General features: G+C 54.6%; 1 protein-coding gene across 7 annotated transcripts in view; it reads left to right on the top strand.

The window, feature by feature from the left end:
* VIPR1 (vasoactive intestinal peptide receptor 1) overlaps positions 1-15,560 on the top strand; it is a 35,235-nt gene extending 19,675 nt beyond the window's left edge. For 3 of the 7 annotated variants that reach the window (XM_032161942.2, XM_032161937.2, XM_032161943.2), the window contains 9 exons: positions 3,908-4,014; positions 5,405-5,508; positions 6,004-6,136; positions 8,773-8,926; positions 9,465-9,525; positions 9,797-9,863; positions 10,252-10,343; positions 12,986-13,115; positions 13,354-14,169. In XM_032161942.2, the coding sequence (XP_032017833.1) occupies positions 3,908-4,014; positions 5,405-5,508; positions 6,004-6,136; positions 8,773-8,926; positions 9,465-9,525; positions 9,797-9,863; positions 10,252-10,343; positions 12,986-13,115; positions 13,354-13,596 (1,091 nt within the window). In that variant the 3' untranslated portion in view covers positions 13,597-14,169. Of the gene's footprint in view, positions 1-3,907; positions 4,015-5,404; positions 5,509-6,003; positions 6,137-8,772; positions 8,927-9,464; positions 9,526-9,796; positions 9,864-10,251; positions 10,344-12,985; positions 13,116-13,353 lie in introns of all 7 variants that reach the window. The other 4 variants (XM_032161940.2, XM_032161945.2, XM_032161941.2 and 1 more) reach the window with 4 other exon arrangements.
* Positions 15,561-15,994: the final 434 nt, after the last annotated feature.

Genomic DNA, 15,994 nt, shown 5'->3' with positions numbered 1-15,994 from the left:
GGTCTTGAACTCCTGACCTCATGATCCTCCCACCTCAGCCTCCCAAAGTGCTGGGATGACAGGCGCATACTTCTTTAATCTGTAGTCTGCATATCTTTCATCTGTGTTTCTACCTTCAAATATATATATATATTTATTTATCTTTTTGAGATGGCGTCTCGCTCTGTCGCCCAGGCTGGAGTGCAATGGCACTATCTCTGCTCACTGCAACCTCCACCTCCCGGGTTCACACCATTCTCCTGCCTCAGCCTCCCCAGTAGCTGGGACTACAGGCGCCCGCCAGCACACCCGGCTAATTTTTTGTATTTTTAGTAGAGACGGGGTTTCACCGTGTTAGCCAGGATGGTCTCGATCTCCTGACCTCGTGATCCGCCCGCCTCAGCCTCCCAAAGTGCTGGGATTACAGGCGTGAACCACCATGCCCAGCCTCTACCTTCAAATATTTGAAGAGATTTGTTTTAAAATAAATATGGGAGAGCCATTCTGGCTGAGAAAATTCGACATACAGTCTATGTTAACCATGTCTGTGGGGTCTATGGGATACCTCCCCTCCCCTACCACCTGCATCATGATGCTATAAATAAGAAAACCTTGCTGCCAGCCTAGGAAGCTCAAACTTGCTGGCTGGGATGGGACACCATGGCAGGGAATCAGCAGGAGAGTTCCATGGTCAGGTCTGGGTGTTAGCATGATCCTTCCAGCTGTCTCAGGGTGGGGAGCTAACAGGAAAGCAGGGGGCTCCTACCGAATCCAGGGGAGATGAGGTGGTGGTGGTGCTGGGGAAGAAGAAGCTGGGACAGGACTGGTGACTGATGGGGGAGAGGAGGGAGAGGATTATTCCTCAATTCCTGGCTCCAGGCACTGAGTGGAGGATCCTAGGCACAATCGGGGGCCATGACTGCTTTTTGAGACATAGTGAGTGGGAGGAGACTGGGAGAAAGGTGGCCCTCGCCACCCTTCTGGTCGTCATGGCTATCCTGAGCTTGTTCAGGTGAGGCCCAGCCCAAGTGACAGGCCTCAAGGCAGACCTGGCAAGTGTCCCTCCCATGGTGGAGCCCAGCCTGGCCCAGGCATGCCCTGACCCCTTCACTGTTGCATGCCCTGACCCCCACAGTGGGGTGTTCTTCCCAGCACAGGGTTAAAGTCCCTTGCTACCTCCCTCCTGCCCTTCATGTCCCCCTCTACAGATATAGGGCCTGCTGGTTTCCAGGCCCAGACTGGAGGGAGACTCTTGGCTGCTTCTTGGGATCCCATGGTGACTGCCATTTCGATATCCTTGAGAGCGGCTTGCTATGAGGCCGTGACCACAGTCCCAGGGCTCTTCAAAGAGGCCACCTGGCCCCAGAGATGACCCATTGTCCCCTCCCCTCCTCTCCCTCACCATCTATGGCAGCCAGGGCTCCAGAAAACAGAGTGTCCCTTTGGCCACTGCTGGGAGCCCAGAAAGATCTGGAGTCAGGCAGACCTTGGTCTGCATCCCAGACTTGCTGCTCCCTTGCTGTGTGACAATGGGCAAATCGCTTAACCTCTCTTAGCCTTGGGATCCCCATTTTTTGATGGGATAATAAAAAGTACCAATTCCTAGCCTTAACACATTAATGTTTACCCTAACACCTCTGCCACTACACACACACACACACACACACACACACACACACACACGGCATGTGAAGCTGCTGTGTACATGCCAGAGTCACCCAGGTTTGCTGGCATAATTCATGATACCAGATGCTTGCTATGTCATTGGGCCTGGCCTCCTCAAGCCCTGGTCCCTCTGGTGAGTAGGGAGCCCAAAGCTCCAGTGTCCCAGCTTCAAAGCTGGGTGATTCTGGCCTTAATCCTCTTTTTTTTTTTTTTCCCTGAGTCTCACTCTGTCACTCAGGCTGGAGTACAGTGGTGCGATCTTGGCTCACTGCAACCTCCACCTCCTGGGTTCAAACGATTCTCCTGCCTCAGCCTCCTGAGTAGCTGGGACTATAGGTGTGCACCACCACTCCCAGATAATTTTTGTATTTTTAGTAAAGACAGGGTTTCACTATGTTGGCCAGGCTGATCTTGAACTCTGAACTCGTGATCTGCCTGCCTTGGCCTCCCAAACTGCTGGAATTACAGGCGTGAGCCACCACACCCAGCCCTTAACCCTCTTTTCTACCTGCCTGAGCCTTGTAGGGGGAAGTTCTCAAAAGAATCAGATTGTGGGTGGGATCCAGGGCCTCAGGGCCTGCAGTTAGCTCCCTGGAACTGGGGCTGAGGAAGAGCCTGCCCTTTGATGAGGGGCTGGGCTGAAGGTTCTGGGCCAGGCCCACCTCTGGCAGCAACAATGGGAAGCTGAGAGGGGCGCAGAGGGACAGCTGAAGGCTTTTCTCCTGTCCTAGGAGCCTCTTGCAACACTGAAGTTGGGATCCCAGGGCAGAAAAAGGGATGCCAAGGCAGGAAACTGGCCCAGTCCAATGCCCCCTCCTCAACCAAATCCTTCCTGCCCTCCCTGGGCCACGCGGTGGAAACAGACCCAGCCCACGGCTGCTCTTTCCTGGCTGTCCCATCCCCACCCCCAGCTGTCCCTCAGTTCTTCATCCATGAAGTAGGGTGACAAGACCTCTTTCCAAGGGTTGCCAGGAGGATTTACAGAAATGGTGAATATGGAATCACCTGGTATATTCCGGGCATAGAGCAAAGTTTGGAAATAAACACACGTGCCCAGTGACCCTTCCTGAGCTCATAGGACAGCTTGACCCTCCTGCAGCTCTTTATCTGGTCACCAAAATAAGTCCTCAGGTCACCTCCATGCAGGTGAGAACCAAGCTTACCTGGGAAGACTCTGGAGACCAGATCAGCTCTATCCTGTCCTCTCTATGTGGCCTTGGGCAAGTAACCAACCTCTTGGGGCCTCCACTTCTCAACTGTGAAATGGAGTTACCTTCCTCACCGGATGATTGAGGAAATTAAACAGGATGTGCCTAAAGTGCTTGACCAGCGCTGACATTTGAAAAGTACTCGAAACCTGTCATTGTGATGAGGCTGACAACAGTGACGCTGCTGATGCTGCTGATAGTGACTATGGTGGTGGCGGTGGTGGTGATGAATGGGTACTGAGATGGGGAAGCGAGATTCTTCTCTGGCTCATCTAATTTCTATTCAACCCATCCTCTCCCTCTCTGGGGAGAGAACACCTCCTCAGTGCTGGAGATGGAGAGTGGGGAGCCTCAGTGGTACCCCTCACCTCACCCCTAAGCGGTCCTGTCCCTTTGCTGCAGCTTCGAGCCTCTGAAGACAGTGGACAGTGCAGCTTCCCTGGAGCCTCAGCCTCTGCTTATTTCAGCCTCAAGCCCCTGCCATGCTGTGCTGCCTGATTCCCCCTCACATGCCTTTGCCTGCACAGGTTCCCCAACCCCACCCCTCCTCACTCCCACACCCTTGCTCCCCCTCCAGCAGCTCATCTAAGCCCTTCCAGGTGTGAGAGGAAACCCAGCCCCACAGGCCCAAGCAGGCTGACTGAAGAGGACCGGGCAGGCCTGGGCCCCCTCCCCCAACCGTGGCCTTGTGACAAGGGTCAGCATTCTGCTCACAGCAAGGGTCAGGAATCATTCTGTGACAAGGATCCAGGCAGGGTCTGTGACAAGGATCAGAGTGTATGTTGTACTTGGGGTCAGGTTCAGACCATAACAAAAGGGCTGAGCCCAAGAATGTCTGCTCTGATTCTGTCATCGGTGCAGGAGCCCTGAAGAGGCTTCTCCCTGTCCCAAGTGCCCCCACGGTGCCCTGGGTAACTGGGTCAGGGCAGCTGGAGCCTGACAGCACCAGGGTTGGTGGGAGTAGGGCTGAATTCTCTGCCCTGTTCCAAGCAGAGACAGCCAGGTCCCCATGCTCCCGGCCTCAGCCTTTGTCCTTGCCCCTGCCCTCCACCCAGGCCGCAACGTAAGCCGCAGCTGCACCGACGAAGGCTGGACGCACCTGGAGCCTGGCCCGTACCCCATTGCCTGTGGTTTGGATGACAAGGCAGCGAGTTTGGATGAGGTGGGTCCCAGGGCACCCCACCCCACCTGCAGAGCGCCAGGGCCCACCTAGGTGACTTTGATCTCTCCCACAGAGGGGTGTGGTTGCTGTCTGTGTGGGAACAGGACTCCTGGAGTCTGCCCTCCTCTAGCCTCCTCCAGGCCTGCCTTTCTGGGGTCCCAACCCTTGGCTCCCCCTGACAGGGTATGGGAGGAGGCTTTCCCACAGGAGGGGCCCCCAGAGCAGCGAAAGCTGAAGCAGCACCCCCAGGCTGGGCCACCCCACTGCCTCAAGGAAGCCTCACTTCAGCCCGGGAGTTGGCAGGGCAGGCAGACACCAGCACCCCATCCCATCCAGAGGGGAAACCGAGGTGCTGCAGGTCCTGGAAGGAACCAGCCTTGGCTACCAAATAGCCAGTCAGGAACAGGGACAGAGCCTGTTGTTCTCAGTCCCAGGACAGATATCTTCCCCGGAGCAGTTAAAACATGGTCTCTGTAAAGATTGGGGAGCCTGATAAGGACATTGATGGGGAGGCTGGAGTCCTCAGCTAGGAGCCCCTCACTGCTTTGGGGTGCAAATGCATGTGTGTGTGTCTGTCTGCAATGGCATCTGCCCCACCCTCAGGCGCCCTTCTCAGACGGGGCTTTCACTCCACCCACCCCCAAGGGCAGCAATTTCTTCAGAGGCCTTTGAAGCCCACTGGAGCCGTAGGCCCTCATTCCCCCTTAACCACTTGCCTCTCCTCAGGCAAGCGTGGGAGGCACACAGGAAGGAGTGGCTTGCCTAGTGGCTGTCGTGCTGCACTGCACCTGTGTCCACAGGGAGGGCATCAGGAGAGGGGACCAAGCAAGACACCCTCGGGGCCTAGCTTTGCCCTCCTCCACCAGAAAGGCCAGACTGCCCTCATCCCACCGACCCCAACTCCCAAGGGCCCAAAATGGGACATACTAGTGCAACCTCTGCATACCTCTCCTCCCTATACAGAGACAGGGCCTCGAGGGGTGTCTGAAGGGCAAGCAGACCCTGCCCCTAGGGTGCCCAGCTCAGAGCTGGCACAGAAGGGAAGCCGGGCACATGGCTGGAGACATGAAATTAACAAAAGGGACGTGCAAGGTCTTCATTCTCTCCCTCACCAACTTGTTCCTCGTAAAGACACAAAGAGAGGGAGTACATTCAACCCCCACCCCACCCTAAGACACAGTCCTGCCCTGTCTGTGGAAACCAGGGCGTTAGGGGTCAGGGGATTGAAGAGCTCTGCTCAGCTGCTCTTGGGAGCCACAGACCTCAGCCTCCTCATTTGCTGAGGCAGAGGTGGGCAGGCAGAGTGTGTAGGGCACCCCACCCCTGCCAATACCCCCTAGATGAGCCTCCCACCCCACCACCCAAGAGCCTCTCCCTGTCCCTCCAACAGCAGCAGACCTTGTTCTACGGTTCTGTGAAGACCGGCTACACCATCGGCTACAGCCTGTCCCTCGCCACCCTTCTGGTCGCCACGGCTATCCTGAGCCTGTTCAGGTGAGGCCCAGCCCAAGTGACAAGTCTCAAAGCAAACCTGGCAAGTGTCCCTCCCACAGTGGAGCCCAGCGTGGCCCAGGCATGCCCCAACCCCTCCACTGTTGCCCCCCAGCAGCACACAGTCCCCAGCTCCTGCCAGGCCAGCTTCCCCTGGAGAAGGCAGGTGGCCGAGCTGTTCCATGTGTTGCAGCCTAGTCTCCCCTAGGATGGCCCTGCACCTGGGGACAGGGTACCAGAGGGTGGGGCCTGCACACAGGAATGAGGCTTCCGGGGCCACACACGAGGTTGAGGCACTTGGGAGCCCAGCTGCATAGGCGGATGGGGTACCTGGGGGTGGGGGTCGTATTTCAGTATGGGACCCCCCTTTGAGGCGGGGCCTGCCCTCTGGAGGACACATGCTCCCCTGCCCCACCCTTGCTCAGAGCATAGGACAGCCTTGGCTGGGGTGGGAATCCAAGGCCCCTTTGGCCTCCCAGATCTGCCAACCCCACACAGGAAGCTCCACTGCACGCGGAACTACATCCACATGCACCTCTTCATATCCTTCATCCTGAGGGCTGCCGCTGTCTTCATCAAAGACTTGGCCCTCTTCGACAGCAGGGAGTCGGACCAGTGCTCCGAGGGCTCGGTAAGGATCCTGGCCCTGGCCCACCTCCCTCAGTCGCACCCTTATCTTTAGCCACTGTAATCTCCTCTTCTCCCCCTGCTTCTCCCTCTCCCGCCTCCCTCTTCCCTCCCACCCCACCCTCAATCCAAGGATGGCCCAACCCCCACCCAACCCCACCTGGCAGTACTCAAATCACACTCCCCTCCGGCAACGTGAGATGTTGCTCACCCATCTGGGCGCTCACAGACCTGCCCCCTCAGTGAGAAAAGCAGATGGGAAATGGGACACTTCATGGCCACAGCCCAGAGCCCCTGTCCCACCTCTAGCTAACTTCCTATGTGGCCTTGGGGAACTTACAGCCTCAGTTTCCCCATCTGTGCAAGGACTTCCAAGATTCCTTCCAACTCTGCCAACTGCCACCTGCATAGCCAGGGCTCTGCTTACCATGCCACTTTTCCTACTCCCCCTGTCCCCGTGCCATCTGGAATGGGTCCAAACATATGCAGTCCTCCTCTTTTCTTCTGATCCTGACATCAGGCCGGTTCTGGGCCTTCCTAGGGAAGAGAGGTAAAGGGAGCATCTAAGGAATTCATTGCCAGTCACTAAGGGGGCCATCTCCAAGGGATTCTGAGGGACCCTCTCTGAGTGCCCCAAGCTTTGACAGAGAGCTTGAGACCAGCCCCAGCCCCCACTCATTCCTTGTGGTCAGTAACTCATTGCTTCATGCATGACCCCAGAGGCAGTGCATTATATCAGGGGTCAGCAGTACCTTCTCCCCAAAGAGCGAAATGATCACGCTGGAATCTCAGGCATTTCAACAAGGGCGAGAGAAAACCTATGGGACCCACTTTGGCCGTTCCCAGAGCTTCTCAGAGGTTCTGTCCCAGGAGCTGGGAGGCCAAGTCAGACATGATCATTGCGAGCCACAGGACCTGTGGAGGAACCTGCTGCCTCCTGTGCACATGTTAAGGATAATTATGGAGACTGGCTTCCCAATTCATTACTGTGAAGCTTTTCTAAGACTAGGAGGAAGCACAGATAACTGTCCTGGTAAAGAGCTGAGTTATGGCCAGACGCAGATTATGGCTCACGCCGGTAATCCCAGCACTCCTGGAGGCCGAGGTGGGGGGATCACGAGGAGTTCAAGACCAGCCTGACCAACATGGTGAAACCCCGTCTCTACTAAAAATACAAAAAAAAAATTAGCTGTAATCCCAGCTACTCAGAAGGCTGAGGCAGAAGAATTGCTTGAACCCGGAGGCAGAGGTTGCAATGAGCCGAGATCACGCCATTGCACTCCAGCCTGGGCAACAGAGCAAGACTCCATTTCAAAAAAAAAAAAATAAGAGCCGAGTTATTCTGCAAAAGCAAATGGGAGGAAGATGGGGAGGCATGAACTCCTGTAACTGGAGAGACTGAAGTGAGACCTGAGGAAGGACTTTCCAGCCAAAGGGAGTGGTGGGGGCATTAGCTGGGGGAGGCTTCTCTCTGAGGATGTCGCAAACCAAGGGTACAGGAAGGAAGGGTGGGAACCAGTGTTTTGGGTACAGGGGGAAGTGGAAGCCAGACAGTTTCCTGGTGGAGGGTGGCTTTAAGCCCTGGCTCACAGACATCTAGGCTTGATCTGAAATGGGGGCCTTTCTGGGAGGGGACAGAAGGCCCAGAATACCTTCCAGTCATGCCAAGTGGGCCACCCAGAGCCCTGTGATTGCCCTACTCGTGGGTCTCCCTAATTCCTTCATGGTCCTCGTCTGCCTAAGAAACCCATTCTTCCACTAGGTCCTCTGAACCCCAGGAGGAATGGCCACCCCTTTCCTCTTCTCTTCTCTTCTTCTTCATTTCTACTTCCCCCTCTTCTACCCTCTTCTCAGTCCCAGTCTCCCTCCACACTTCCATCTGGGCCCCACTCCACAGTCCACAGCCCTCCACTCCCCCACATTGAGCAGACCCTTGCAAACTCAAGCAAGAATTCTCCCTCATACCTTCCAGCTACCTTCAATACAAATTTGCATTAGATGAATGAGTGGGTGGGGTGGGGGTGTGGATGGGCAGGTTGGTGGATGGCTAAGTAGGCAGCAGGATAAATGGGTTAAGTAAGGAAGATTGGACAGATGATGGGCAGAGGGGCAGGTAGGTAGATAGGTGGGTGGATGCATGAATGGATTGATGGGTGAGTGCAGAGATGAATGGATGGGTAGATGACTAAGTGGGTTGGTAGATGAATGGAGAGATAGGTGTGTGGGTGGATGGATTGATAGATGGAAAGATGATAGATGATGGATGGATACACGGATAAAAGATAGATAAATGGGTGAGTTGATAGTGAATGTCTAGTGGGTGAGTTGGTAAATAAATGGATACATGGATAGGTGGGTGGATGATTGAATGGGCAGATGGGTAGATATATAGATGGGAAGGTGAATAGATGAATTGATGGATGGATAATTAAAATCACCAGTTTATCCCAAAGTATCAGAGGATCTAAAATTAGGGAAAATGGGAAAACCAATGAGTATATTTTTAAGGCGATAATGCAAAACAACAAAGAGATTAGGTTGGCTGCACTGCAACTGTGTTTGTCCCCCCAGACACGGGTGTGGGCAGTCAAGGACCCTTGACAGCCCCAGTGAACCCTGTCTTTTCTCCTCCCCCTGCAGGTGGGCTGTAAGGCAGCCATGGTCTTTTTCCAATATTGTGTCATGGCCAACTTCTTCTGGCTGCTGGTGGAGGGCCTCTACCTGTACACCCTGCTTGCCGTCTCCTTCTTCTCTGAGCGGAAGTACTTCTGGGGGTACATACTCATCGGCTGGGGTATGGTACCAGGGAGGGCTTCCAGGCTGGGGACAGAGGGGGCAAGGCCTGGAGAACTCCCTAGGGGGAGGGTGCCAACCCAGCTTGCAGTCCTACGTCTTGCTTAGCTGCAGGTCCTGCTTGCAAGGATATCAGCCAAGGGTCAAGAAAGTCCTCAAAATGTCTGAGCCCAGGACAAGTCCCTCAGGCTGCAGCTGCACCTACGGCTGACCTGTGGGACAGATTTTGTGAACATCTTTCCATTTCCCTTTAGTTCCCGAAATACACAGGGCCACTGCTAATCTATAAAGGGCCTCTGTCACAATTAGAAAGAGAATGTCTGTCTAGGTAGACACAGCCCTTCAGGCATACAGCTTCACCCCCTCAGTGGAGCATCCCTCCGTGGTGAACAACCTATGCAACCAAAGACAGCAGCCTGACAACCCACCCTTTTCTCTCTCCCTCCCTCTCCCTGCTTTTCTCCGAAATCTCTCCCTCATGCCCTCTACCCCTGCTTCCTGTGCCCTCTCTGCTCTTTCACTCTCCCTGGGCCTGACAGGGGTACCCAGCACATTCACCATGGTGTGGACCATCGCCAGGATCCATTTTGAGGATTATGGGTGAGCTGCTGCCCCACACACTCCCCCGGCCGCCATCACTTGGGCAGGCCCCCTGGGTGGGATGATAATGCCATCTGGCCTTGGTGAGTGGACCAAAACTACAGCTCTTGGGCCAGAGGGGAGGCTGGAGGAGGACCTGAGGAGCAACAGACTCTGGGCTCAGGGTTGCTAAATGGCTCAGGAGCAGAGCTGGGGACAACTGAGGGAGGTGCTGCTGAGTCTTTCTCTGGCTGAGGACAAACCCTCTCATTCCTCCCCACGCTCTGCTCAGGTGCTGGGACACCATCAACTCCTCACTGTGGTGGATCATAAAGGGCCCCATCCTCACCTCCATCTTGGTAAGATACCCTCCCACCACCCAGAGATGGGGAAATAGGCCCACCTAGAGATGGGGAAATAGGGCAGGCAATTTAGCCCAAGGTCACATGGGAAATTAGTATCTAGGTCAGAACTGAAATGTAGCTTCCTAATGCCCAATGCAGGATCATCCCCACCCCCGTCCCACCAGTTCTTCCTTGAGCGTAAGCGGATTGGGAGCACAGTCCTTAGGGATGTGAAGGAGGTAGAGTTCCCGGATGACCTGACCAAAGGGGAAGCGCCAGAGGAGAGGTAAGATAGAGAGAGGCGCAGCAGCACCCTGGGAAAGAAGACAGGCCAGCAGCCGAGGGGCCTGAACACCTCAGCCTTCCCGCTCTGACTGCCCGAACTCGGGTCCCCACCCACTAGGTAAACTTCATCCTGTTTATTTGCATCATCCGAATCCTGCTTCAGAAACTGCGGCCCCCAGATATCAGGAAGAGTGACAGCAGTCCATACTCGTGAGTGTGGGCCTAGTGCCTCAGCCCCCAGTACCTCCATCCCCAGTCCTCAAATCATCCCACATCTCCTTGAAGTCCTCCCACCCCAAACATCCAGAGTCACCAAGGAGCCACATTGTTCTTTCCCACCTCCACCATGGCCTGGCTCAGCCCACCACCGTCCCCTGCTCCAGCCCCACCCTCACCAGGCTGCACTCAGAGCCCCATGCATGCTTCTCCTGCCCACACTCACCTAGCATCCTTCCCAGGTATGCATCTGCTGCCAAGCCAGGGAGCTCAAGAGGACACCGATGACCTGTGTCTTGTTCATACCATGTGCCCAGTCCCTGGCATGTGCCTCACATGGAAAAAGGGTGCAATAAACACAAAGTAGATGAATGCCCTGGGGGAGACCCCAGTCCGCCAATGAGACAGCCATGTTCGGGACTCAGTATTCCTCAGTAATAATGCTGACACCTGCAGTTTACATGCCAGGCACACGCTAAGGGATTTCCATGCATCATGTCATTTCATCCACACAGTCCCCTACAAAATTATCTTTGTTTTACAGAGAGGAAACTGACATATACTCCCTTCTCCTGGAGGGTTTTGGAGCATGTCACCATGGGCAGGGAGAAGGGGGCACAATGTCTGTGGACCAGGGCTTGGAAAGGTGTCAGGACCGTTCCCCCTGCTTGGGAGGACTGGAGGAAGAGGCAGGTTTTTTGCAGGAGCAACAAGGCGTGAAGACAGAGCTAAAGAAACATGAAAAATATGAAGAGGGAGGCTGTGGGAAGGCAAGTAGGGTCTGCATGCTCACAGATGGGAGTAGGAGATTGAGTATCAGTGCTATTCACACAAGACAAACCTGGGACGTCCCACAAGGCCTTCCAGTCCTGGGATTCTTCTTGGCCTGGGTTCTCTTTGGAGAGTCTGTGCTGTGGTTCTAAGATTCCTGGCTAGAATGTCACACACTGCTGGATTTAGGATTCTATTCTGGAATCCTGTGATTCTCCCTGATGAAACTAAGACTCACATTCCTGGTGTGACTACATTCTCTCCTGCCAGGTGTGTAGGCGGAGCTTCCCTTCCTGTCTGAGAAGGAAAGGCTGGGGGGGTGGAGGGGGGTCTGCAGTCTGCTGAGGGGCAGCATGTCGGGCCTGTGCACCCTCATCCTCTCCTTTGCCGATGGGACCTTATTTCCCCCAACTTACAGTGGTTCAAAAGGGCCTGAATCTGAGGCAAACAGAGCTGGCCATGGTCAGGGCCAGGTCTGTGTGGTGAGACAGAAAGGAAACAGTTGTCAGCAGGCAAAAGGGGTGGGGGCAGTCGGAGATGAAGCTCCTCAAGGAGAGGCTGTCAGCTCCCACTCTCCACCTCCCTATAAGCCTTTGATTTAAAGAAAGCCTCCATCTGTTAGCCTCCGGTGCGTGGGATAGTTTTGCAGCCAAAGAGGGGTGGGCATTGCTCAGGATCTTGGCATGGCTGAGAACCAGGTCCAGGAAGGAATGGGAGGGGCAAGGCCAGCTCCTCTGCCCCCAGCTTGCTGTGGGACCTCAGGCCTTCGGCTAGGCTTCCTTGGACTGACTGCTAAGGCAGGAGAGACAGAGTCAGAGACCCTCCCTATCCACACCCCACCTCTCCTAGCCAGAGAGCAATGGGTTCACACTGCCTGGATCAGCTATGAGGTCAGGTGGCTGGGAGGCCTGAACCAGGAAGAGCTCTGGGCCATGGGAGGCAGGTGAGCATTTAGAATGAATGCTGACCCTACTGAGCACACAAAGCTGTGAAGAAGGAGCTGGTCCTTCAGAGCACTCTGGGAGTATATGCACTGGTGTGGGGAGGTAGGAGGAGGGGGATGCAACCCCAGAGAAGGTGGCAACTTCTGGAGAAGCAGACACAGCAGAGAAAACACAGATAGAGGACGATACTGATTAATTTTGGGTTGTCCCTGGTGATCAGGTATGAACTTGGGTCCCCATCACCCTCCCAAGTGGCCCTGGGCATATGTGGTCAGCACCCCAGTTAGAAAGACTTGTTTCCTAGTACATCTTCTCTCATGGTCTCTCATGGATGCACTACACTTCATAGTACCCAAAACACTTCCAAGTTCATAGTGGGCCTCTGTTTGTATAATTTGACTATGTTGAGCACACATTTACTGCATTATACAAATTGGAAAAACTGAGACCAGGAGAGGAGGAACCAGGATCTCTTGTTGCCTAAGAGATTTTCTACTGCTCTTGATGGCTGAGAGCATCCTCTACTGCAATGATGAGGTAAGCCTCTCCCAGACCAGGGGGCCCAGGCAACAGAACTCCCAATAGTGGATTTCAGCTAACATGTCCCTGTTAGCATCATTCTCACTGGCCTCTCCTTTACCTCTTACCCTCTCTCCTCCAGAAGGGTGAGAATAGAGGGGGTTTCTTTCTCTCTCATGCTTCCCTCCAGGCCAGGAGGGCTGGGGGCAGAAGGGCAGAGGCACTGTAGCTGTGGAACAGGAGCAGACAAGGGCATAATATTTAGAGGAACCTACAGTCTATCCTCACACATCCTGGTCATTGTCCCCATCTTCTGTGCCTCCAGCTGCCCCCATGACACTCCCTATCATATCCACATGTGTGGCCACACATACCCATGGCCTGTCCCTCCCCTGTCTCTAGGAGGCTGGCCAGGTCCACGCTCCTGCTGATCCCCCTGTTTGGGGTACACTACATCATGTTCGCCTTCTTCCCAGACAATTTTAAGCCTGAAGTGAAGATGGTCTTTGAGCTCGTCGTGGGGTCTTTCCAGGTATGGGCTGTTGACTTAAGGCTGCATTCTTTCCTGGCTTTTAAGGGCATTCAACCTGGAGTTCTGGCCCTTGCCACTGGATTCCAATCTTTTTACTGTAATAAGTATTAGATAAGCACCTACTTTGTGCTTAGCTCTTTCCTTAACCAGGGGAACACAGGGGCTGGAGCCAGGGGTGGGGCAGGGCTGGGGGCTTCTGGTCTGTCTACCTCACCTCTCCTGTCATCTTCCTTCTCAGGGTTTTGTGGTGGCTATCCTCTACTGCTTCCTCAATGGTGAGGTAAGCCCCTCCCAGTCCTTGGGGCTCAGGCAATGGAACTCCCACGACCAGGGTCTGGAAACATTGGTGGGATATGTGCAGAGCAACGACTGGTTAAACCTTGCTACTCCAAGTATGGTCCTCAACCTAGTAGCACTGGTGTCACCTAGGCCCTTGTTAAAAATGCGCATCTCTGGGACCACCCCAGACCTGCTGGCTTAGAATCTGCATTTTAATAATTATTTTAAAAAACAAACAAACAGCTTTTCACTAAACCCCAGGGGGATTCCTGTGCACAACAGAGTTAAGTGGCTGTGTGCAGTGAGTGGGGAGGGGTGAGGGCTTCCAGAGAAGGTTGAGTTGCTGTGGAGCTCTGGTTACAATGCACAAAAAACCCACTCAAGTGAGCTGGAGACTCAGGATGGGAAGAGTTGGGGTACAGTCACCCCTAGGCAGCATCCCTCCCTCTCCCTGGACTGTATTCTGGGATCCTCTCTGCCTCTTACCTCCTACCATTTCAAGGCCTCCTTCTGAACCTGGCCTCAACCCCAGTCCCAAGTTTGCACCGCCCGAGGCAGCATAGGGGTCCCTCCATTTTGATTTCCTGAAGAGGATAAGACTGGCTAGTTCAGAACTCTAAGCCCAGGGCAGCCCATCAGCAGTGGAAGAGGCTCCACAGCAGCGGGCCTGACCACCTTCCCCTCTCCTAGGTGCAGGCGGAGCTGAGGCGGAAGTGGCGGCGCTGGCACCTGCAGGGCGTCCTGGGCTGGAACCCCAAATACCGGCACCCGTCGGGAGGCAGCAACGGCGCCACGTGCAGCACGCAGGTTTCCATGCTGACCCGCGTCAGCCCCGGTGCCCGCCGCTCCTCCAGCTTCCAAGCCGAAGTCTCCCTGGTCTGACCACCAGGATCCCAGGGCCTAAGGCGGCCCCTCCCGCCCCTTCCCACTCACCCCGGCAGACGCCGGGGACAGAGGCCTGCCCGGGCGCGGCCAGCCCCGGCGCTGGGCTCGGAGGCTGCCCCCGGCCCTCTGGTCTCTGGTCCGGAAACTCCTAGAGAACGCAGCCCTAGCGCCTGCCTGGAGCGTTTCTAGCAAGTCAGAGAGATGGGAGCTCCTCTCCTGGAGGATTGCAGGTGGAACTCAGTCATTAGACTCCTCCTCCAAAGGCCCCCTACGCCAATCAAGGGCAAAAAGTCTATATACTTTCATCCTGACTCTGCCCCCTGCTGGCTCTTCTGCCCAATCGGAGGAAAGCAACCGGTGATCCTCAAACAACACTGGTGTGATCTGAGGGCAGAAAGGTTCTGCCCGGGAAGGTCACCAGCACCAACACCACGGTAGTGCCTGAAATTTCACCATTGCTGTCAAGTTCCTTTGGGTTAAGCATTACCACTCAGGCATTTCACTGAAGATGCAGCTCACTACCCCATTTTCTCTTACGCTTAGCTATCAGCTCCTCAAAGTGGGTTATTCTGAAGTTTTCGTCTGGGGAGCACAGCTATCTTAGTGGTTCCCCACTGAAGTGGAGTGGCCCCAGGGTCAGTCTGGTGGGAGGACGGTGCAACCCAAGGACTGAGGGACTCTGAAGCCTCTGAGAAATGAGAAGGCAGCCACCAGCGAATGCTAGGTCTCAGACTAAGCCTACCTGCTCTCCAAGTCTCAGTGGCTTCATTTGTCAAGTGGGATCTGTCACACCAGCCACACTTATCCCTCTGTGCTGTTGAAGCAACAGGAATTAAGAGCTGCCCTCCTTGTCCACCCACCTATGTGCCAACTGTTGTAACTAGGCTCAGAGATGTGCACCCATGGGCTCTGACAGAGAGCAGATACCTCACCCTGCTACACATACAGGATTTGAACTCAGATCGGTCTGATAGGAATGTGAATGCACAGACTCTTACTGCTAACTTTTGTGTATTGTAACCAGCCGGATCCTCTTGGTTATTTGTTTACCACTTGTATTATTAATGCCATTATCCCTGAGTCCCCCTTCCCACCCCACTCTCCCTGGAGTGAGGCTGAGGAGGCCTCCAGCTCATGTATCATCTGGACAGGAGCCTGCTGGTCACAGCCTCCTCTGTCTGCCCTTCACCCCAGTGGCCACTCAGTTTCCTACCCACACCTCTGCCAGAAGATCCCCTCAGGACTGCAACAGGCTTGTGCAACAATAAATGTTGGCTTGGATTGGCTTGGTTCCCCTGGTGGTTGATGTTCTCATATGGCCTAAAATGGGACCAGCTTCCAACTTGGAGCCATCTTCCTCCACCCAAAGGATGGGTGATCTAATACATTACTGAAACCAGATGCCTCCACTCTTTTGGCTTTTGACAGAAATCCATATTTTCATATGAGGCATTCACAGTTCTGAGGGCCTTCAGCTCCCATCTTTTTGAGTGGTATCCTCTCTCCTCTGAGTGTGATGAAGACCAGGTCCCCATTGTGTCCCCCTACTCCTTAAATCCAGCCAAGAAAAGACCATTCTAATCTCAGATCAATACAAAACAGCTGGCAGAGCTGCCCAGGGTCTCAGAAATGGTTGAGTGTGAGTGTTCCACAGGCCGCAGTCATTCCTGCAAACAAGCGTCCAGGATGACCATGTTGCAATTACCCAGGGCTCA

Source organism: Hylobates moloch, unplaced genomic scaffold, assembly GCF_009828535.3.
Source record: "Hylobates moloch isolate HMO894 unplaced genomic scaffold, HMol_V3 SCAFFOLD_8, whole genome shotgun sequence".
NCBI lineage: Eukaryota > Metazoa > Chordata > Mammalia > Primates > Hylobatidae > Hylobates > Hylobates moloch.
This window is presented reverse-complemented; position numbering and strand designations above follow the sequence as displayed.